General features: G+C 44.2%; 1 protein-coding gene across 1 annotated transcript in view; it reads left to right on the top strand.

Moving 5' to 3' along the window:
* The window catches only part of NIPAL2 (NIPA like domain containing 2), a 690,092-nt gene that overhangs the window by 159,500 nt on the left and 505,770 nt on the right, over positions 1 to 24,822 (top strand). The window contains exon 2 of the mRNA XM_069621416.1: positions 18,327 to 18,395. Within this exon, the coding sequence (XP_069477517.1) occupies positions 18,327 to 18,395 (69 nt within the window). The remainder of the gene's footprint in view (positions 1 to 18,326; positions 18,396 to 24,822) is intronic.

Here is a 24,822-nt window from a genome sequence, read left to right as displayed (position 1 = left end):
CTTTAGGTATTACCATTTACCATTAGTAAAGGTTATTCTGCAAACAGGGAACCACGTTACAGTGAATCTGGTAAGCTGTTCATTTGGTTTTGATTTGTAGACTTACTTGTTATAAACATTATGCTCTGATTAGACACAACAGTGGTGCTATACTTATTAGACGGTTCAAACAGCTTGAGTGTTAACCAGTCCAAAACTGCGTATTATAGACAGGAGTGAGACAGTTAATACTCACCTTGTCCACCAATTTGTTGTTCAGTGTTATGAAATTATAAGTAACATGGTGGCTCCCTTGTGCATCCCTCTGATGTTGGTTTCATATTGAAAAGAGAATCATTTGTGAATTTCACTAAACCAAGTGTGTGTTATTGAACCATAGAACTGAGATAGTTTAATGATTTACGAGAACCCAGCCAGTCTAATTATTCACGATAACTAATGCATATTTTAAAACTGTACCAATCAGATTACATTGAAGTTCCTGCAATATTCTAAACAGCTGTTTTCTCCTCTGTTTTCCCCCTCCCTTTTTCCCCCCAACAGAGTCCATTGTCATGACTGATGATTAGATGATGAATGTGTTCAAGTAATTAATACGCACTGTGTATCATTTAACTTCAAGAGTAGTGGTGTTTAAGTGAGCGCTGATGAGGACCCAGATGGTCTAAACATGTGGTGGCATTTCCGTATTTGACAAATTTGCCATTTTTTGAGTTTGACAATTTTGCGCTTTTGGAAATTTCCATGGTAATTCTGTGTATGACCAATCTTGCCTGTTGATGAATTTCCACACTAGACTACATAGTGTATTTGCTTTGCTCATGAAATACGGTGATCTGATCAAGCAGAGCATGAATTAATACTAATGTTACACATTTGCATGTGTTGTCAAATTTCTGGTGAGTTAATATGTATCTGGCATCAATGCCAATAAAACGTTTCACTGCCCGCCGGCAATCAAAATTGTAGCATTACCTCATTTCTTAGTTCTTAAGCGGAGTGTAGAGCGCAGAAGAGGAGGATAAACAAATCATCAGTCTTAATAAAAAGTGTATTGGCCTTGATTTGTGCCAATAATTGATTGAAGGTGAATGTTCATATTATACGTGTGGTTATCTAAATTCGTGTCAGATGGGCTGGACCATTAATTTTCTCCAAGTGGTGCGTCACATGTGCCTGGTATGCCACTCACCATTCTGAGTCATCACCCGATAGGTGTGGGCGTCTAGGGGGAATATTACAGACTCATCCTTAGTATTCAGCACTTGGTATGGTGACCTAATGAAATGAAGAAAGTTGAACATTGTGTTATAATGGAATAGCACCTCTATCAATATGAGCATGGTATTCATATGGGACACAAGTTTTTGTCTACCAGATTTGGACGTTGCAGTTGATTGTGGTGATATATTGAACAGAATCTCTGATTGTACTGATAATACAGGGCTAAGTCCCAAAAGACCTGTCTGTGGAAAGTAATGGAATCTGTGAGCTGGAGAGCCCTAAATGCTCTGATAATTATTATACCATTTGTTTGAATTAAAACCCTTACCAATATCTGGCGCGTTCTGATAATATGTCTTTAGTGGTACTTGGACATCCTGGGTTAATTCCAAATCGAAATTCCTATTCCATGCTTGTTGCCTATAAGTGAACAAAAATAAGTGTAGGTTCTTAATGCCCCCATGCCTCATCCCAGTGCAAAAAAACACCTTGACAATATGTAGTCCTCAAACGGTATCCTAAGAGATACAGCTTACCTTAAATGCAATCTTGAGAACAGAGTCCGCGGGTTAAATCCCTGATGCGCCGTGCGTGACAGCGTGTCCTGCCGCCATATTTGTTGTTGCCAAAATGGGGTCAAGCATGTGATGTCACGTGCACAGCGATGCTAGTGCGCAGAACGTCACATGCCCGATGCACATGACGTCACCTATCACATTTCCGCAATTCTATATTAACGGTTGTCGGGAAATGATTCCACATAGAAAATCATCTATAATGTGTAATGGTATATGCTCAAGAGTCAAAGACTCGAAATTACAAATAGTAACATTACTTAACGCCAAACACTGTCAGTGATGCACAGTTAGTGGGAAGGAACCCAAGTAAACTACATATATTGCTCTTGCTAGATGAAACTCGAGATGTGTGCGCTATATGCAACCTTTGGGAAGTATGACGTACGCAAATGCCAACGACCCCATGTCATATCCTATACAAAGGTCTCCAATCAGTAAAAGATTTGGAATTAAGTGTTCCTAATCGATTTCCCTGTTTAGAAAGCCTACATAGTGGTTGTTATGGTATGCATAAATGGATCAATGCATAGATGGCAAATCATGGCCAACACACTTTTTTTAACTCTGCAATTAACAATTCACGGTATCTAATCACTCAGTGGCCATATGCAGATGAAATGCATCACACATTGACTGATCAAGCAACTAATGCAAAGATTGAGTTTGCTTATTCATATCTGTGACAATGGGGCTCATTATGAGTCCGGTGGTAACCGTGCCGGTACTACCGGCAGGTTGCCACCGGACCCTTAATGCTTTACCGGCACCTGACTTGCTGGTAACAGCGGGGGATTACGACCCTGGCGGACCGGAAAGTCACGCACCAGTAAATTGTAAATCCCCATTCTGATAGAGTCCAATAGGACTCTATGGGACTGGGGAACACAGAAGCACCAACACCGTTAATAACGGTGCCAGTGCTTCCGGGACGGTCTGCTTGCCGTGGCCGCTGTGTCCGGCAGGGTCCGACCTGTCGGACACAGCAGCTCCGGCATGCAGACCTGTAATATGCCGGCCTGGAAACAACAGTGCCAGTAAGCTTACCGGCACCGTTGTTTCCGGACCGGCATGCTAGGAATGAGCCCCAATGTGTTTTTGTCTGTTTTTCTTGCCTCTGCATAACCTTCCATCGGTGACTTAACCTTGGGTATGTAACTCTTGGTTCAACTTTTTCCTCATCTGATCAATTACTTTGCATTTATACAAATATGTACACATTTTCTATTTAATGTTTATCTTTTTGCTTTGACCTTTTATATACTGGGATATAACATTGTCATGTCTCTTTTACATACACCTTTACAATATATTCACAATACCCTGTTTATGTTGCTATGGTTTTTATGTCAACCTTGAGGATGACTAAGGTCGAAACACGTGTCAGCTGACTTTATGGGAATAAAATCACCTACAGATGAATAATCTTTGATTCCTCCTGCTTTTGTAAATACATTAAAATGCTGCTTGTCCATTGGTAATGACAGGTTAGGCCCATTTCCACATGGCTCTTTAACTTTACTTGAAAAAAAACCAAACCAATGCCAGGCCGTGTTTGTTTCAGTGTTTAAAATCTTGCTATGCATGTGAAAGGGGCTTCTATTTGGGGCCTTAAATGCACCCCACATGCCTAAGTATTTTACTGAATCCAAGAGTTGTGGATGAAATTCGTCTGGCTTTTTTAAGCCATAATCCCGCATTCTATGCACTTCACCGGCAGGTAATGGGCCGGTGCCCAAATCACAGGCCCGAGTGAAGCAAGGTGCCGTTACTGGGCCATTGATGCCTGCAGAAGGCACGTTTATTGCTATTAGCGCTCCGAGGCATACCCTTGAGGTACTAATAGCAATAGAAGAAAAGAAAAACCCAGCCGCACAGCTTTGTTCGCAGCAGCGGCTGAGGAGAGTCAGGGTTGCCATGGAAATGGAAGGCAGCCATTTCCATGGCTTCAAGCCATGCAGCCCGAGCGGAAGAGCCCTTAAGAGGTAAGGAGATTTGGATGGGGGTATGTATTGGAGGGTGTTTGGGCATGGTGTGGAAGGGCTGGATTTGGGGGAAGAAGGGAAGGAGGGAGAAACATCAGTGCCGGGTGCATCAACAACTCGGATAGCTCTGAGCCCAGGATTACATCAGTAGATTCAGCCTGGGTTTGGAGCAACCGAACCGGCTGCCGCACCTGCCGAGGGTGCTAATTGCAGCTATACACCAGCTTGAGGTGTAATAAAAATGTCTTAACCAAGTGTGCCTTCTGGCAATTGATTTATAAGCGTAGTATGTGTCCCTGCATCTGTTGCTTGCAATTAATTCCTGTTAAAAACACGCAGCAGCGGAGCCAACCGTTTTGGTTTGTGTACAGGAATTAGATCGCCACTTGCCAAGCACTGCCATAATATGCCAAGTTATTCACAGCATTTACAGCTGTTGCCATTTTATAACCAGGTACTACCATTATGGAAGTGCCTGGACAATACTGATCCCATGCCTACACAAAAGCCAAAGTTGTTGGCTTTGCCAATGCTTGTTTTGCAAAATCGTATGCATCGCATGAAGCAACGTATCAGCCAGTTTTAGCACAGAATTTACCAGGCATGCACAATTAGGGGCTGACTCATGGATTGCCGTGCTGGGGCTTTGAAACAGTGAACTGATATTGACACAAACACCTATAATTATCAATTAACCTGATGAGCGCATGCTAGCAGGCGTTGGGAGTGTGCTAATTTACCCATCAGAAAGCCTGTGAGCTGAGCAGCGCGTGCATGCGTGCGAATTCCAGAAGAATTGTCTTGGAACTCAGGCATTTATTTAGTTCAGAAGAAGAAAGCTGTCTGCTCTCTGCAAAAACAAACTGGGCTTAAAGAGCACCTTCTGAAAGAATAATGTTACAGTGTAATTTGTGTGCTATGGAGAGGAATGCTTCCCTGGGTACACTATGCGTGATTAATGCCGTCCTAAAAGCCTGACTCACGAGCCCAGAGCCATATGGTCTTCAGAAGGGTGTTGTGAAGAAAGGGCGTTTTTCGTGTACATATTGTGTTGCTAAGGCGCGGCCTGAAATACTTGAAAGGGTGAGTCAAGGGAAAGGGTTTGCAATGTAACATCGCGATACTTTTGTTAGGTACACTTCAGGGAGTGAATTTAAGCCAGGACTGCTTCTGTCTGTTAAACTGCATTACTTACAGAGAGATTGATTCTTATGTTGGAAAATTAATATTTCCAAGGGGGCAAGGATGGGAACGCCTTTGTTTAATTCAGTTCGTCCGTGCTGTTTTCAAAGTTTGTGTTTATATAGTGTACACAATGTTAAGACCAGGCGACATGGCCTTCAAACATGTCTTTCACACTTCCTAATGCACAAAACTGTCTACTGCCATGTACGTGTGCGTGGTAAATGGCATTTACGAGGCGGTTCCGCAGGAAAACCATGCCTTTCCGTCAGCACAGTGACCCGCTGGTATACAGGCTTTCTGTCTTCGCCCGCGGATAACACTAAACTACTACACCACGAGAGTCCATTGCCGACGCCCTGTTATAACTTTCATAAGAAATTCTAGAGACACGCCAGTCTTCTGAAAAGTATAACACCACAGTTGGTCTTTAGAATTCGCTGCATTGACAACAGCAAAAAAGCCTGCCCCCCCCCCCCTCTACCTAAAGAGGGCCTGCAAGCAGCCTGAAGGGAGCTGGTGTTTGATTATTTCCACCAGGGCACCGACTCAAACAAGCATACAGCCATAATACAAAATGGATGCCTGCAAGATTTTAAAACAGCACATTAGGTTGCTTATTCTGATTTCATTAATTACTTGCAATATTCTGACTCATTAAAATTAAGGTATGTTTTTCTGTGTTCAAACGATCCTAAGTACTACCGAACCGAGCGGGAGGCCAGACCGGGACATTTGTCAGTGGGACGGCACTCCCGTTCGGCGGGTCAAAGAGGGTGCCCAACGGGAAAGGTGTCCCACTGGCAGGACCATGTGTGCCAAGCAATTCCTGCTCAGGACAGCTTACACTGTCCGAATGGTAGAGGTGTCCCGCTGCCAGGACAATGTCCCAAGGAGCTCCAGGAAGCAGAGGGTCCTCAAGTTTCTCAGTCATCAGAGCATTACACTGTGAGCCATCAGGCACTGATTGGAGGGTGGGGGCGACTATTAGCAGGGACCTTTGTCCCTTTAAAAATGTGTATGGGAGGGAGCGATCAGAAGTGAGAAGGGTGCATAATGGTGAATGCTTTCTGAAATAATGACTATGGCTTAAAACCCAAGGGGGATTTGTTAGATTCACTTAATCTGCATGATACTTTTGTGACTTTGCATACAGGATGGGGATAATAAAACTAAAGCCATACTCTCATTCCTCCACATATTTCTCTGACATTGTATGTAGTGTACAGTAAGTCTACTATGAAAGGTTAGCTTATTATGTAATGTGGTTTGCTTCCAAGGCACTGCTATAAATAATTATTTAAGCACATGAAATGTAAAGCAAAACCTTAATAAATATCTATATCAACTAAGCCTGGGAAGATGTGCACAGTTGCTTAAATTGTCCCCATCCCAGTTTCACCATTTAACCAAAGTGTGTGATCCTGGGCAATCCGTTTAATCCCACTGTGTCTTATCTGAAGCTCTGTACGTGATTCTGATTCACTTCAAAGCTTATGTTAATATATCATGCTATTATAATTAAAAAAGTCTGATGACTAAAGAGTTGCTCCATATACAGCAATAGTGCATTTTAGGTATTTTGCACCACAAACTTATTTGACATTTGCTTACTTATGGCAACTTATTCTAAAGTCACTCCCTTGGCGCCTCCACGTATCACAGACTGATGATGCTCCTTGCAATGTCCATTTCTGTGAAGTCACTTTTGTTGGTGCAATCCATATGCAAATTAAGAGGTTTCCATATATTTTGCCCCAGAGGGCCTGGACAGAGCTCTAATAGATGGATTTCCCGCATCTGCAAAGATCCTGCAGTTTTATGCGTAAAAATGCCATCTACCACTAATGTTAACAAAAAAGTACGTTTGGGAAGGGGTGGGCGGTTTGGGGGTGTGAATTAGACTATTGAAAGCACTGAATTTCGTGCCTCAACTCACCCCCCACTCTTGTAATGCTAAATACACCCCAGACCCTAAATGTGATTGTCCAAATGTGATCACTAGGGTCAGCCTGTAGCCCAGCCCTCCTGCAAACAAACACGCAGCTGAGATCAGCTCTGCATTATGTAATGAGAAAGCGCGAGCCTGGCTGAATACCTCAGCCAGGCTCGCGCTGTCCAATTACATGTTCATTGAATGCAGCAGCCACAATGTGGCTCTCCGGCCCTCCCACCAAAAGATGGGGGGGACAAAAAGGCATGCCACAAAAGTTGGGGGAGACTTGTCTCCCCCCCCTCCCTTATTTATGCCCATGCTCTGGAGGACTCAAAATTGATCCCCAGCTGCGTTTTCTCAGACAAGTCGAAGAGTGTGCATGTGTAAGAAGGAGAAGTTAGAAAAACCTGGCAATAAGACAATCTTGTAGTTTCAGTCTAACATATGGCTGGAAAAGGCGAGCATGCAACAGAAATGCACTGTGCGTGTGTGTGTGTTTGTGTGCGCGCGCGCGCTTTTTTTCATGCCTGCACATGCCACTCCTAGGAGACTGCGACGACATGCAGTTGCTCTAAAACGCCTCAGCTTTGCTTTTATGCAGTCTTCTTAACTAGGTTTGCATCATATTAGCGCTAGACATATATAGAGGGAGAACTCGCAGAACACCGTCATTCAAATCTTTCGCACACTCCCACTAAGTAACACGCCCCTGCAGGCTTTCATCAAAATCTCGTCACCCCCAGAACCAGTTCACCTCCACTCACTTTGATCCAGGGCTGCACACAGTGCCGGCCCCAGGCATGCCAGTGCCCTGTGCGAGACTTTTCGGTGGAGCCCCTGCATCTCCTAAATGTACGATTTGTAGAAAATATTAATGAATCAATTCATTAATACATTCATTAATTGTTTAAATTAATTAAAAGGGCAGGGAGCATTATAAATAACCAAAAAAAGCAACGTTGGGGATGCGCTAATGGTCAGAATAAAACACAGAAACATAGAAAACTTTACTCCCTGTCCCGCGGTTCACTAATTTGAAAAAATCTTAGCGCTAAGAAATAGGTTAACTAACAAATAGGTGCTATAAAAAAGACATGTCATTTACAAACGTGCACAAATATCATGGACTTTTTTTGAACATCAGGATTATCAAAGGAATTGCACTAAAATGAGGTATTACAAAGTTAGGAAAAAATAAGTTTTTTCGGTTTCTTTTGGGCGAATTACCCCTTGCTGAATGATGATCTTTTCACTGCTTTTAGTGACGCATCAGGAACCCCTCGGCAAGGGGTACTGGGTCCATCACTAATCGCTCCAACCCAGCCAATAATGCCGATCAAGAACAAGTATCAGCTGAAGAACAGAACTGAGCCCCCTGCTGTTCTTCTAAAGTGTGTTCAAGGGCTGTACCTGGTGCGGCCTGGTTCTTTAATAGGCGCTGGCACTTCACCACTTGTTTGATACTTAAGTTTAATTGATACTGAGCTGGAGGCAAGGCGCCCTTTATTTGCTGCGCCGGGTGGAGACCTCGTACAGCCTCACCCCTTGAGCGCACCTTGAGCCAGCGTTCGCTGCACAACTCTGGTACGCGAGGGTCGTGAACGGGCTAGGTTTTCAGGATTACATAAGTTTACATCCAACTGATCCAAATGGGAAAACGTTTACATATTCTTGGGTTATCCTGAAAATCCATTCGAGTTGTAGACTACAGGCCAGAGTGGTGCACTACTCTATAGATTGACATGTATTATGGCATACACTATAAACTGCATAGCTGGAGGTTTGATGCGGGCCTATAGATAACCACACCCGATGTATAGCTGGAGGATTTATATGGGCCTATAGATAACCACACCCAATGTATAGCTGGAGGATTGATGCGGGCCTATAGACAACCACACCCGATGTATAGCTGGAGGATTGATGCAGGCCTATAGATAACCACACCCGATGTATAGCTGGAGGATTGATGCGGGCCTATAGATAACCACACCCGATGTATAGCTGGAGGATTGATGCGGGCCTATAGATAACCACACCCGATGTATAGCTGGAGGATTGATGCGGGCCTATAGATAACCACACCCGATGTGTAGCTGGCGGATTGATGCGGGCCTATAGATAACCACACCCAATGTATAGCTGGAGGATTGATGCGGGCCTATCGATAACCACACCCGATGTCCGGTTAGGCTGGTTAGGGCGGCACAGTCTTTGAAACCCCTGACTCCACCTTTCTTAGAAAGTCAACAGGTTAAAAGGTCTGGCATTGGACGACCACACAGGATCCACAAACCGCACAAAGCACTTATTTTACAGTGTACTATTTTTGTGGGATTCCATGGCTCAGGTTCCGAGACAAAGATCTTGTTGAAATCTGCCTCCATCAAGTCCTGCACCAATGCCCACTGATTTGCAGGGAGCAGTGTGAGTGGCAAGGGACTTGTAGGCCGGCCACCGCCGCAAATGTACGTGTCTGCGTCACAGCAGACACCAAGCTATGCATTAACTCTACTGGTGGAAAGTAAAGGCAGCACTCCAACCAAATGGGTGCCAAGCATGCATTTTCAATGATCGGTCTTGAAGGGTCCTTCACTGGAAATAAATATATTTTGTAGACCCTATTTTAGCGGGGGGAATGTTAGCAAAACAAAAGAAAATAGAAATGCCTAAGCTTTGCATGACAGGCAATGTAGGCAAAACCAAATTCAAGTTGTAATTTGCTCATAACGTTGTTATTACTCTGTATTTTGTTGTTCCAATGTACAGCGCCTTGGTGTAAAGCGCTCTATAAATGAATAAATCAATCAATAAATCAATCAAATGTTGATGGCTGGAAGATTTTGAATAAATCATAACAATGGGCTCAGCTCTGGGCAAGCCCTCAGACCATCGTTTTTCAGTCTGCCAAGCCATTGGAGGCGCATTTGCTATGGTCACTGGTCACCTCGCGTGGGACGGGTATGTCAAGGCGTGGGTCCCGTGCCTGCTGGGCCTAGAGACCCCAGCTACTTTTCCATGATGAGGCACAACAAGGCTGAAACATGCCTGGCGATGCTTGTGGTCTCGTGCAGAAGGGCTGTGACCAAGCAGTTCTGTCTGGACTGTCCCTTTTGGGGTGGGACCGAGCCTGATTTGCATATGATCTTTCCCCTTTTGTAATGGCTTGGCAGGCGAAGAACGATGGTCTGTAGGGCTGCCCAGGGTGATGTCAGAGGTTTAAGGCAGGTATCTCAAGAGACCACTCTTACCTGCGCAATGTTCCCTGCACCTCGCATGTGGCAGGATAGGCCGGTCCAAGCAGAATGAGCTACAAGGAAAGCACACTCATGCCACATCCCCATTAGGATTTGACTTGAATTCCCGAATGCGACTTGCACTCCCAGGCGCACTCTGAGCACGCACATGTTGATTGTGGGCTGAAACTGCCTACGTGAAATCATTTCATAAACAGTTTCATTCTTCAAAAATGTGTCAACATGCAAAATCCATGCGTATTTGCCACTTTCACTTTGGTGAATCAGGGGCTTGCTTTTGTGTTTATCATAAAGTAACCCTATAAAGTGAACACTACATAGTGCATCAGTTCTCAGTGAAGCTAATTGCTTATGATAAACGCACATTCATTAGTAATGCCCCAAAGAAATTCATAGTACGTGTACAGATCCTATTGTCTGCCCTGCTACGGAGCACATCTTTGCTCCTTTAATAAACTCATGGGGCAGGGGTTTGTTTTAACATGACACGTAGATTTCACGGAGAAGGCACTTCCACTGGCACTTAAGTGCGAAAAGTTCCCTCCAAGCAGTTTTCCTTTATGTTGTAGAAAATTCAAGAGTAAAACACAAGCGGAAATGCTATTACTTTTCACTTTGGAACTATGTTTGCAGAAAAGTGTAATTGCCACCCACAAGTAAAGATTGCAGGAGTCCATTGCTAATGATGGCTATGGAATCTGCCTGCTTTTACCAGGTGGTCATTTCAGTTGGATTCCTTAACAAGTCATTCCATTGCCGCCACTGTGCATCTTCATGCTGGCAGCAATGCTGGAGAGCAAAGTAGGCCCACATGTAAATATTGTCTTGCTCCCCAACTCTACCTGGCAATCTGAAGAAAATCCTGCGGATTGGTCAAAATGGCAGTAAATTCGTACGCCCACATTTAAAGTCACTTTTGGTCATCTGCAGGACCCGCAACATGACCTCCGTGGCTTGTTTGCCGAGACCACTAAATATCACTGACCTTTGGAAAAACTGCCTTTAATTCCGTCTGAAACTTCCTAAGAGCAAGTGCATCCGGTTCAGCGGACCGTGGACCATGGAAAGAGACTTAAGTGCTGGAAACATGCACACAGTATAGGAGACAATTCTCTGTTTGTAAAAGTTCTACACAAATAAGAAGCAAGCTCAAATATGTAAAACATGAAAAGAGAACCTAGTCCAAAAACAAGAGTTGATAGGAAACAAGACCCTTTGAGCTCCCTCTTTGTGCTCAATATAATTTTAACAAGCATTGGCAATGCCAACAGTTCTGGCTTTTTTATAGGCAGGGGAAAGGCATTTGCCAGGCACTGCCGTAGTCGTATTAACTGGCCATTGATGGTAGGAGCTGCAACATGGTGTGAGCACCTGGGCATATAAAAGCAGTGCCTAGCAAATACATAATACTTATGTTGAAGCCAAAACTGATGGCTTTGGCAATGCTTGTTTTTAACAGGAATTTAATGAAGGACACGCATAGTGCTTATAAACAGTGACTTAAGGCAGGCCAGGTTAAGACATTTTTATTACACCTATGGCAGGTTTACAGCTCAAATTAAGTCATTAACTCTCAGAAGACTGCTTTGAAAAAATACTGTCAGGCACTTCGAGCACCACGTTTGATGGTATGAGTTGATACAGCTAGCTCAATCATATCCAAGGAGGATGTGTTTTGGGCAGGAAGGGGGTGGGAATGGGCATGGGGCTTACCATGAGCAGTGGGTAAATAACCAAACAACCCCTACAAGCTTTGCGTCCCGCCTCATACACCATTTCTCCCAAGCTGTACTCCAATGCAATAGTTTCGGCCTAAACGCCACCTAATAGGTAAATCAAAAAACCAATGGTTTAATAATGGTATCGCTTAGAGACTGATATAGCAGTTGTGTGATAGGGAAATGACTAGACCGAAGCAAACAATTGCAGTTAAAATGGAATTTTTCTGGCACTCAGAATTTATAGAATGTTCTTAAATCCCCACCAATTTGTCAAAATCGTGGCTTGGTAGCAAAATCCTTTTTCATGTCTTTTTTGCAGAAACAAATGAATCTTTCTAAATAAAATGGAAGATATTTGGTTCCCTATATAGACTTTTTGGCAGATGTTTGATTCCCTGCAGCATTCTGTCACACACATGGAATAGATCCAATAATGCGGCAACTATGTGAGACACCCTCTGCGGAAAATGAGCAAAAGGCAAAATAGCTGCTTCTATGGGATGCAACCCACAAGCAGGTCCTCCATCGGGTGTTGGCGCTCTCTGCCATGCCAGGAATGTGCCCCTGCACCTCGGTCTAAGAAGCCTACGCCTAAAATGGCCACATATGTTTTCTTTCGTTATTTCTACCCTATCTGGTTCCCGGGCAGTCTGCTATGTGGCTGCAGGCAGACACATTGCCCTTTGCACCAGTTGGCCTGCTGCCTAGGCAAATAGAGTTGGCATATTAACCTTTATATGGTTAGAACATCAATATACCCCAGGAAAACACCATATCACAACAGAAATGATCCATACAATTCCAGACCAAACAGCTTAATGACTTTGGGATTCTACCAATGGGGCCCTATTCATGAAATGGCTTTGTCACTTGGGTGTCTGCATTTTGTGGGGTAGCAAATTCCCAAAGTGGGAACTGCATGTCCAAATGCTTCTGTGCATGCATTTGCAGCCCCAACACAAAAGGTGCATGTTTGGAGCATAGGGCGGGAATGTCAGTTGCACACCAGGGTATACACCTTATTCGCGAAGGGATCTATTATGGGATGCCCCCCACATCTGGACTGCCCTGGTGCAGGTCAGGTGCAGGCGAAAGTGCAGTGCAGAGGGGATTCTTTACAGATGGCCGCCCACGTTACAGATCCTGCCATGGAAGCGCTCGAGCACAGCATACCATTTTTGATTATTTCTCTTAAATCAACCCATGACATATTGTTGGGATGTAAAAATGGCACCGCAAGCAAAGGGTGCCTTAATATAAGGGCACCACCATAATGCCATTCCTCACCTAGGGTCTAAAGGCGAAGTAGTGTGTGCTGCACTGCTTTTTTCCTCTCCTCTCCATAGACCTACTGTATATATATATTTTATTATTTGTTTTTGATGGGTGCTCTGTGGATTCCCAAATAATACATCAGACACCCCGTCTCTCGGGGGTGAGAAGATTGGGGTTCTATCTTTCGCGGATGATGTAGTTATCTTGTGAAACCCATCAGGCCTTCTAAAATTAACAGATCATGTTTCTAAATAAAACAAAGTTGTTAAGATGTGGCAAACACTGTGACCCCCGGCCACGAATCAGCATCTTAATTGACGAGGTCCCCCATTGTGATTATTTAGGTGTCAGAATCTCACGGGATGGGAAAAGGCCGGAACATATTAACAAAGGTCATTTGACATGGAGCAAAACATTGAATTTATTTTATTTTTACATTTGTAGAGTGCACAAAACCAACAGGCCACAAGGCGCTGGTTGCACAGGGGGAAGCGGGGGTAGGGGTATCCTCAGCTTTTCTTATAACTATGGGAAAAATGCACTTATCACAGCGCTCAAAATATATAGCACGCAGGCGATGGCGGCAGCCCTGTTTGGAGCAGAAATATGGGGCCACACCAAGACTTCTGCGCTAGCCGTCACTGAAAGTTCCTTGAGACATTTTTGTGGGCCCCAAAGACCACCCCAAATCGCCCATTGCATATGGAACTTGGCCTGGCCTGTATTGGTGATCAGATCACTCTAAAACCAGTGTTATCCTGGTTACATATTTGGGCGTGGGAGCCACTGGCACAGTATAGATTAGCCATGCAAGGCGTCTTAGTCTACCAACATGAACTTTCAATCAAATGGTTTAGGCAGGTTAAGTCGTACCTATCTCTACTCAAGCTGGGCAATCTCTGGACCAATCCAGAAGCAATCGACGACAGATCCAGACAGTTATTGGCGCACATTAAGATGTTCTGATGGGCCAATATGTATCTAATTGTCTGCATTTATCCATGGGATACAATGTTCTGTCTATTAAGAACAGTTACACAATGGAGGATTACTTCCAGTTGATTGAACGCCAGCTTCAGAGAGCATTGTTCTTAAAAAGGAGATTAGCAAATGTTATGGCCAGATGGAATACTAATGACTGACAGATGTCCCTTCTGTGAAGGGGAATCTATGCAGAACTCCCTTCTGTCATGTCTGCCGTATATGGCTATTAGACAAAGACAACATTTTCTAGCAAATAGAGGAGTTGCAGCTTGATTGAGGGGGAGATGCTGTGCAAAACGGTAGGTTGCATTGATGTAATTTATGATGTTTCAAACGTTTTACATAAATCATGACGGAGGAGAGAGAAGTCAGTACTTAAGGGGCTTTTCCAGCACCTTACCGCTCGTCTACCAAAACCGCTCACTTTAGCTCAACAACTCAGTGGCCCCTATCACAGCGGGTCACAGCGCAGTAGTCCTACACAGGGCAGCTCACCCCCTCACCGCATGCCTCTCACGGCTCCTTTGCTTCACTCTGCTCCCGTCTGCAGAAACCTCCTTCCTCAACGAAGGAAAGTGGTTGGAGGAAATCACCAATCGACAGAGAACGCAGAATGTCAAGCCGCACGGTGGGAAAGTCTCACATCCACTAATGATTTTACTTGTGTTAAACAGATGAGAAGTATATATATACATTATCGATGCAACACGGCCTCCTGTAAAGACATCGTGATATCTAATCAATGTATTCTATTAATACGATTATGTTTGATGATTATGTTGTATGCACGTTTATGGTTTACAATCAAAATAAAGTGATGTTTGATGATGATGATTTTCTAAGTGTGGACCCAGGGATCTAACCTGTGTTGCTCTGTGTAATTTTGCTTCCAAGGTGAGCACGTTGCCCCTGAGCTATCTTATCGTCTCTCTGCTATCTGGAGACACGTTATCTCTTCCTTGCATGGCCTCAGCTCAGCTCTCATGCAGCACTCTGTTTTACCCCCACCCAGGGGTGTTGCTAGGTCTGGAAAGGATCCGGGGCTACGCTCATTTTGGGACTGTCGGGACTGGGGGCTAGCTAGCCTTTTTGGTTGTAATCCCTGAGTTTCTATCCGGGGCTACGACCAAAAGACCCTGGGCTATAGCCCCCTCAGCCCACCAGCAATGCCTCTGCCTCAACCTGTCCACTGCACCAGAAGTCACTTTATTGCTTATAAACACCACCAAACACCAGAATGAAATTATGGATTTAACTGATGTAATTGGTGCCACAACTACATACACAAATAAGTTTTCTATGCACTTTTTCATTGACCTAATAAATGTAATAACTCACTTGCTCATACATTCATTCACTCACTCACTCATTCACCCTCTCGGAGAGAACCAATGATTGTACAATATTTTAAACTGAGCTGTGCCATTTTGTTAAATGCTATAAAACGATGGCGTGAACATGTTCACATTTTATTAAGGCATAACTACTCTACATTGCTGTATATTGCATACATTATATATAGCATTATAGGTGGGTAGCTATCACCTATGGGCATATAGTCTCTTAAGGGTTACCAAGTGGTATCTGATAGACAATGGGAGCAAAGCTTGAGTTGTCAATGATGTCACCAAGGAACCCAACGATGGTATACGCAATGTAGATGATTGCTACCCATCTATATATTTTATATCGTGTATGGCCCCCCTGGTGCCCCTTTTTCCATCCCTTGTGTTGTCCCCATGGCCCATTGTTAAAGGGACTCTACAGGGGTGGTATGAGGTGTGAGGAATTGCCATCGGGCAAGGGTGTAAAATCCCCCGATTTCATTAGTTTTTGATGATGCCAGTCATTCCATCCCAGAGAGGTTGGTCTTTTAAACAGACTCCCCTTTCAGAAAGCTCCATGCCAAAAGGAGAGTAGCACCTGTTTCCTGCTGCACCAGGCTCCTGATCTGAAGATCCTGCGCATGAGTGGCACAGAGCAGGTTCAGAGGTCACAGGTGCCTGTTTGATAGCTGATGTGACAGCAACATCTCTGCAGACAGAAGCTGCATTTAAATCTGCTCCTCTGAGCGCCCCTCTCCCCCTTTGGTCCATTTCTGTGGCCATAGTGACAGGTTAAAGCCCTTGCTGCACCTTTTTCCACAAGAACATACCTTTTGAGTGACATTATTGCAATTGCACGCCCTTTTCCTCCCATCTAAAGTATCCAGAGCGCATGCACATATGTGTTCTGCATTTTCTCTGTTCTTTTACAGGGTTGGGCATTGATTGTGTTTGTAATAGTTGTATGATTGATTTGTTTATTAATTAAAGTATATAGATTGTTATAGAACCTTGATTGGACAGTCGTGTATTTTGGAACTTGTGCACTATTGCTGTTTGCTGTCTCACATTCACACCCCTTTCTAAGAGTACAGCCTTCCCTCGTCCCATGTGACCACAAAGGGTGGAGGAGGTAAATCTCTTGGCTGTGCCTGGTTTACATTCCTGTCTGGGATCACTGTTGGTTTGTAGAGGTGCTAGGACTGAGTAGGCGGTTTATCCACTACTCATCCTTGTACTCCTGCAGTGCAGTAGTCATTCAATCACATGAGGGAAATAGACGAAATACTAAGAATATGAGCCTCTTTTCCTACAGCAACCCAAAAAAGGAGGAAAGAATCCCTGGCAGAGACAATTCTGTACCCTCCTGTCATGATGTCCAGGAAATGGACTATGCATGCTGTAATCCTCTGCCATGACGTCATAGTTGGAGGATACAGCCTTTGGAAGAAGGGTAGTTACTAATGCTTTCCCTTGGACGCCAGACACAACACTCCTGCAAACCTTAACCATGGCAAATATTATTTTGCATGAAACTTGTAGAGGACGTAGAACCCACTCATTTGCTAAATCTGCCAGGCCATTTTGACTGGTGTGATGTCCCAAATGAGTTTTGATCACTCCAACCTGCCTCACTGTTGTTTTATACGCAAACAATAATACAACATTCTGCTGGCTTCACCGGCCAGTAACGTCTCAGGGCCCAAGTTACAGGCCTGACTGAAGCGAGGGGCCTTAACGCTGTGACCCGGTGCCATTACCGGACCGGTGAAGCCCACAGAACATCGTATTATTGCTATTAGAACTCGGATGCAAATCCTCGAGGTGCTAATAGCAATTAGAACAAGAAAAACAGCCATGCTGTGTCGTTCGCAGCAGCAGCGGAGAGAGGCAGGATTGCCATGAAAATGGAAGATGGGGCTCCAGCCAGATCCCCTCTTACATTTCCATGGCAATGACCTGCAAGTTGCGTGTACAGTGTGGCCCAGGCGCATGAGCCGTTTCAGGTAAGGCATTGGTGAGGGGAGGCACGGAGTGGGGTGTTCAGGGGCTGGATTTGGGGGCAGGAGGGAGGAGAGGAGGGAAAACAGCAGCAGCGGGTGCGGCGTCCACTCAGGATTTTCTGAACCTGGGCTTGCATCTGTAGATTCTTCCAGGACATATTCAGCATCTGAACACCAGGAGTCAGAGCCTGTGATCTTTAACAAGTCTTTCTGCTGTTATGTCTAGACTCCTAGAAATAAACTGAAGTGCCAGGGCACATGTTCTAAGTATTGTATTGTATTGTTGTATTGTTTATTATTTGTATGGCGCACCAGACCCGCAGGTAACAGGGCACAGAGCATAAGATAATTCACAGCTTAGTTGCACATAAAAGTTACAGGGGTAATCCATCAATAAAGAATAAAACAGAATGTAGTACACAGGTGGGAGAAGCATAGGGAGAAACATTAAGGGGAAACATGCCATAAAACATAAAAACATGAATAACATAAGGGGAAGACTGTACAGTTTGGATGCAGGTATTTACAAGTATTTGCATTTCTAACTACAAATATTTACAGTCAAATTGGCAGTCGTGGTTAGGGACATTATATCATGTAGCAGCTATAAGTCTGAGTCTTTGAGCCATTTGATAGTACTCTTGCGGAAGTTATGGAAGGACTGTTTGACTCTTATTGTGGGTGGTAGTGAGTTCCACAATTTAGCTGCTTTGAACAATTTAGCTGCTTGAACAATTTAGTGAACTGTGAATGCGAATATGTAGTGATCCGCGTGCATTTTTCTAATTTTGGAACCGTTTTCTAACCTAAAAGAAGTGTATTTAAAATTACAATTTTCCCCTTTCCCTTTTCTCTGCAGAATCAGCTTCTGGGCATCGTCCTGGCGATTATCGGGAGCTTCCTGATCAGCATCGCCCTGAGTCTACAGGTAATAGCAACGCAACCTTCGTGCACTAAACGCTGCTCCAGATAAATGCACAATTCTTTACAGCCGCTCTGCTCGCCAAACCTCTGGGTTGCCGATAAAGCACTATACAGAATGAGTAGAGCATTCCACCAATGACACCGTGATATGATATGATAGGCTATTTATAACACGCTTAATACCCAGAGGTTTCTAAGCGCGGGCTCAGGGGTCGTACCTGTGTTGCTCCGTGTCGTCTTGCTTCCAAGGCGTGCATGTTGTCCCTGAGGTATCCTTCCTGAGACACCGTGCCAGCTGGAAGGACTTTTCCCCTAAAAGGTGTTGTGACTCAGATCATTAAAATAGCCATCTCTTCAAAACAAAAACACCAAATTATTCAGTTTGTATTTGAGGAATGCTTCGGTCAGAAGAAGCTGGGAAATGAAGCCAGAGCTTGGGTTCCTTTTGGCTACGGAGCAATTTCATGTACATCACAGCATGTGTCCTGCTCTGCCGCCAGTCGGGGAGCAGGGAGTGTGGGCTCTAATCGCCACTGCAAGCTTCCCTAGTGTGAAGTTTTACTTGGTTGCTCTCTGCTCCATTGGGTGCCCCTATACTTGCCGTCCTGGAATGAGGTATATTCGTTTGTGTGCAGGTGTAATACATCAAAGCCTCTTCTGTGGTGTACCTGCATGGCACGGCTTTGATCTTCCTGTCTGCAATTCATTGCAGTACACCCAACATGGCCACAAGATTCTTTCGCTGAGGCCTAGTCTTTCCTGCACCTCGTGGCCATCTTGGGTATTCTGTAATAAAGCTTTGACACAGAGAGGCACCCCTGTGAAGGACACATGGGCTAGTTTGGTGATCGTATTGTAGGGTGACTAGACGTCCCAGTTTTGCCGGGACTGTCCTAGTATTCGGAGCTCTGTCCCCCTCTGTCAAGATTAGGTTTCCATTGGAAACTGCAGTGGTGCCGGTTTTTGGTAGTAGGTCTTCATAGCTGGTAGGCAGAAATGCACAAGCTTGCACAGAAGCAATGCTGAGTTTTACAACTTAAGCAGGTCAGACATCTCAGACCGCATCGTAAATTGTGATTAAACCCGTGGATAAGGGGGAAGCCACGGTCATTTTGAATGCAGAACACTACAAAAAGATGGACCTGGCCCTTTTGGAAGACCATACAAGCTACAGGCAGCTGGGCAGAGACCCCACTGATGACATCCGCCAACTTGCCATACCAATTCTAGAGGAAGCAATAGCATAAGGACACATCAGAGCAAAAGAATACAAATTCCTCAATTCTAAAACAGCTAGAAGACCGGCTTTCTATGCCTTACGGAAAATTCACAAAGGAAAAACACCTATCCTGGGGAGACGAATAGTATCAAGGATAGGCTCTATTCTGGAACCTTTGTCTGAATTTGTCGACTTCTTCTTTAAACCAATGGTATGCAAAATGAGATCCTACCTAAAAGATACCACTTCAGCGTTGCACTTACTTAAGGATCGACCCTTTGACTCGGATTCACGACTATTGGTTACCTTACACATTGAGTCTTTATATATGCATATTCCGCAAATAGCAACACTACAAGGAATAGAGAAGGTCCTTAGAAATACAGATCCACCAATTGAAACACCTGTCGACCTGATCATGCAACTAGCAGAGATTGCATTAACAAAAAACTACTTCCTGTATGAAAACACCTTCTTTGAACAAATATCTGGCACCGCAATGGGGGCTACCTTTGCGTCGAGCCCTGGCCAATCTCTATGTAGCCGAGTTCGAGGACAAGACTATCTACTGCAACATCAATCCGTGGACCACAAGTATTGATTTATGGTCAAGGTAAATCAATGATGTCCTCATGATCTTTAAGGGCAGTGAGGAAGATCTGGCCTCGTTTATGATTTGGCTTAATGACAGAACAACTTCCTGACCTTTACAGAGACACACAGTCGTACCTCCATTCACTTCCTAGATCTCAAGTTAGAGATAAGAAATGGTGAAGTTGCGACCTTAGTATACAACAAACCAACCAACAAATTCTTTAATGACTTTCAAGAGTTACCACCCAGCAAGCCTTAGGAACAATTTACCCTTTGGGCAGTTCTTAAAATACCGTAGGAACTGCTCCAATCTGATGGACTATGAAAGACAATCAGGCCAATTGGCCACAAAACTACAAAATCGTGGCTACCCGAAACAGATTATAAAACAGGCCAGAAAAAGAGCCAAGAACATTCCGAGAGACAGCACACTTGAACAACATGGGAAGCGAAAGGAACAAAATGACAAGATAACTGCAGTATAGAGCTTTTCACCCATGGTGAACAAAATCAAAAAAACTATGGCCGATCTTAAATGTAGGAGTAACCAACCTGGTGACACCCAGATTTGCCATAAAAAGAAGAAAAAACCTACGCGACACACTGATCCACACGTATAAAGAACCAAACACCTCTAACCCAACACCTTGTGGAATCAGGCAGCACCAAAGGGCCACACCCCCTGCGGGGCCTGCAGCACATGTGCCAACACAGCAAGAACAAAAACCATTGACATAGGGTTGCACTTCCCATGGATCCAAAATGCCTTCACAAATTGCAATGGCAATAACATAATCTCTGATTACCTGCCCATGCGGGATGCGATATGTGGGCATGACCACTACACGAGATATTCTAAGATGGTGCAGATTTTTTCACTCACATGTGTGACGCCGTTTCGGCATGAGCACGCGCTTTAGCGTCACTAATAGCAACAGTAACATAAACAAATCCATGGGGCTGGCGAAGAGATTGTACATCAGACCGGCAACAGCGAGGGAAGAGATCTCATACCGCTCAAGTCTGCGAGGTAAGGGAGGCGAGAATCGCTCTCGCGGCTGTACCTACAAGGGTAATTGCCAGAGAGAGAGAGGGGTAGAGGGAGATGGGGTGGAGATTAACAGTAGCTGATGGAGACAGTGTGAATGGCAGCTGTCTGAAGCAGCAAGGGCAAGGGGTGTGGGGAAGAAGGCGAATTGTGCCTTTTTGGACAATTATGCTTTTCCGCGCCTTGCTATGCCTTTCCCAGCCGTGTTACACATTGCTATGCCGCCATGGAAAGGGAAGAGGTGCTCCGTACAAAGCCCTGCCTTCCCTTTCCATGGCAGCAATCTTGGAAAAGTATTTTCCACCATTCACTGCGACACGCGTGGCGTCCCGTTGAATGAAAGAAAAAACTTTTTTTTTTTGCCCCCGTGGTTACCGCTCTGGCAACCCAGGGTGCTAATAGCCATAATCCCTGTTCCAAGGGCTGGAACAGGGGGTAACGGCCCAGAGCCCTTGTTATCTGCCCTCACTTCACTCGGGACGATAACTTGGGCTGCTGGGCCGCTACCCCGGTTCCAGCCCTTGCAGCAGGGGATTAACGCCATATTAATGCTTTTGACTACAGAACAACATACAGAGGTCAAAGAGAAGCAACATCAAGACTGCTACTAATCCAAGCCTAACAGAAGAACTTAAGCACCATTATTTACAATTAATAGAAGGAACAAAAAGTATGCAAAAGAAAATCTAAACTGCAAGTTATATGAATGCTTTGGAAAAAACATGAATTCTATTTGACGTAACACAGAGGATCATGGCTGAAACAGTCAGGTGTAGTTGACAGGTTTACCGACTCTCCAGAGAACTGTTCTTGTTTATGTTTATAAATTTGTAATGTGCGACCCGGTACCCAAGGGCTTAAGGGCGCAGACAGGAAACATAAGAGACACAACACAGAACAAACTCTACATTTGGACTAAAAAGCTGAAGCATCGCTGATAGGTTCTAAGGAGAGAACAGCAGCAATAATCCAATTTAGAGCCAATAATGGCTCTGCCAAGAATCCCTGCGTTCTTCTCAGAGATAAATGGGCAAAGGTGCCTAAGCAGTTCAATGAAATAAGACGATGATGAAACTAGACTATTAACCTGGGCCTACATAGACAAATTCTTGTCCAAATAGATGCCCAGTGTTTTCACCTTCGTCATCACCTCAATCGTACAATTGTCAAGACTGAAAGCTTTGTATGCTGTATCAAGTTTAGCCAGTCTTTGATTGGTCCCCACTAGCATAAGCTCCGTTTTAGAGCTATTCAAAGCCATGTCAATCAAGACCATCCAATTCTGAATGGCTTGGTAGACCCTGTTAATGTTAAATTCATCCTCATTATTCACACCTGTAATGGGGATGACACATTGTTTCATCTGCATAGTTTACAAAGAAGATCCCTTCTTGTTCCAACATATCAAAAATCGGAATCATGAAGATGTTATAGAAACAAGGGGACACACACGCTCCCTGTGGGACTCCAAATAACAGAGGGATGGGATTAGCTTCAGCTATTTCACTAGCCACCATTATCTGTCTGTCGGACAGAACAGGATTTACCCATTCAGCGGCTTGAGGTGAAAAATGTCCGTACTGCTTAAACCTGGTGGACAAGATGACATGGTCCACCAGGTCAAATGCCACCGAGAGGTCCAGTATCATTAACAAGGCTATTTGGCTAACATCCATTACTTGGAGCAATTCCGATTTTAAAGATACCAGAGCAGTTTCGGTCCCGGGGGCCTGCCAAAAATTTGAATGAAATTTCTGAAGAATCTGGACATTATTGAGGTGCTGAGCAATTTGGTTATATGCCACTCGATCCAGAATTTTCAACACAAATGTAGTATTGGTTATCGGTCTATAATTGGCTGGGGTTTTGGGGCAAAGATTAGGTTTTTTAAATAATGGGGTAATCCAAGCTACTTTGATGTTACTAGGTACGCAGTTTTGTTCAAAAGAGGCATCAACACATTGGGGGTCATTCCGACCCTGGCGGTAGAGGGTTAACAGCACCGGTAAGGATGCCGGTGCCGTTAATGACCTACCGCCCTATTCTGAGGTCCCTTAGCGGGTCCCACCAGGAACGGCTGGTCTGCCCAGCCGTTCTTAGCAGGACCCGTTAAGGGAACTTGGAGCTAATAACGGACTAGCAATTTGCGGGCCCATTATTAGTGTCTTCCCCATTCCCATTGAGCCCTATGGGGGCTCGAATGGGAATGGGGAATGGTTTTTGGCATGGGGACTTACCGGGTCCGCATAGGTCGGAATGTCCCGGTAAGTCCCCATTCCGCCTACCCGGCCCGGACCCGGGTTTGGAGGCAGCCATGGTGCTAATAGCACCATGGCTGCCTCCAAACTCTGAATGACCCCCATTTTGTAATGGCTGATATTAGTACAGGCGAGCACTCCTTAATAATCACTGCAGAGCAAGGATCCCCTTTGCAGTTTGAGAACTTTAAGTTGCACGTTTGTTTTGGCTAATTCAGCCTCTGAAATAGCTGAAAAATGTAAAATCGGGGCATTCAAATTACTCCTGACTGGCAAAGGGGGCATGACCACAGAGTTATTTAGGTTGAAGACCAGCTATTTTCATTCAATAGACTCCTTAATCTTAACCAATTTGTCAGCCAAGGCATCCTGGATGCGTGTGCACCAGCTTTCCTCTTTTTGAATAGGGTCTTGAGTGGGGCCTATGGGCTGTTCCTGCTCTTTTAATATTCTGAACAACTCTTTACTATTAGAAGGTGCACTAGCAATTCTAGTATTCGGGGAATATTTTTTAGCTTGAAAAATAGCTAGTTTATAAATCCTAGCTGCTTCCTTGTAGGCGTCTAAACTATGAGAATCCCTATTATGCCGCCATATGTAACTAAAGACTACATGGCTGTAGTGGAATAAAGTAGCGAATATGCCACCTTGGTTTCGGCCTTGGAGATAGTCGAACAATTAAGAGAAATAAAACCAGCTAGATAAAACTCTGTGTGAAGAAATCACTCAAGCATCCATGCAACTGCAATCTCATTCCCATAATGGTTGGAGATCCTGCAGTAACGAACATGGCTATTCTCTGGTGCATGAACTCACTAGATTGTAATCATTAAAATCCTCTTCATTGTACAAACGTTCTATAATTGTTGTATGAGATACCTAATCTGAGAGTATTGACGACTAAAGATATCAAATGGATAGATTTCCCAGATCACCCCAAGTTGTGGCAAGTGAAAATACATTGTAAATCCCCCCCAATAGTTCAGAACCTTATTTACCAAGAAATATAGACATAGCTGTTAATAGGATATGATATGTGTTTCCTATTCAAAAGTATCTTCTCTAAAATTGTGCACTTTGCAATTGAGGCACTCTTCAGTCACATCAGACCTAACAAGTATTGAACCAATCTTGAGCTTCTTTCATGGAATACATGGGAATTTACTAGCTTTCTGGGTAAGGTCTTTCTCGAAGAATCCATTGCTAAGTTTGATATTTAATTGTTTCAAAAAGTATGATTGCAGGAAGTACCTTACATGGATGGATTCACCTTTTTTTTATCAGGCCTACTTAGAAAGGAGCTTCTCATTGT

This window comes from Ambystoma mexicanum, chromosome 5q (genome assembly GCF_040938575.1).
Source record: "Ambystoma mexicanum isolate Mex_15411 chromosome 5q, UKY_AmexF1_1, whole genome shotgun sequence".
Taxonomy (NCBI): Eukaryota; Metazoa; Chordata; class Amphibia; order Caudata; family Ambystomatidae; genus Ambystoma; species Ambystoma mexicanum.
This window is presented reverse-complemented; position numbering and strand designations above follow the sequence as displayed.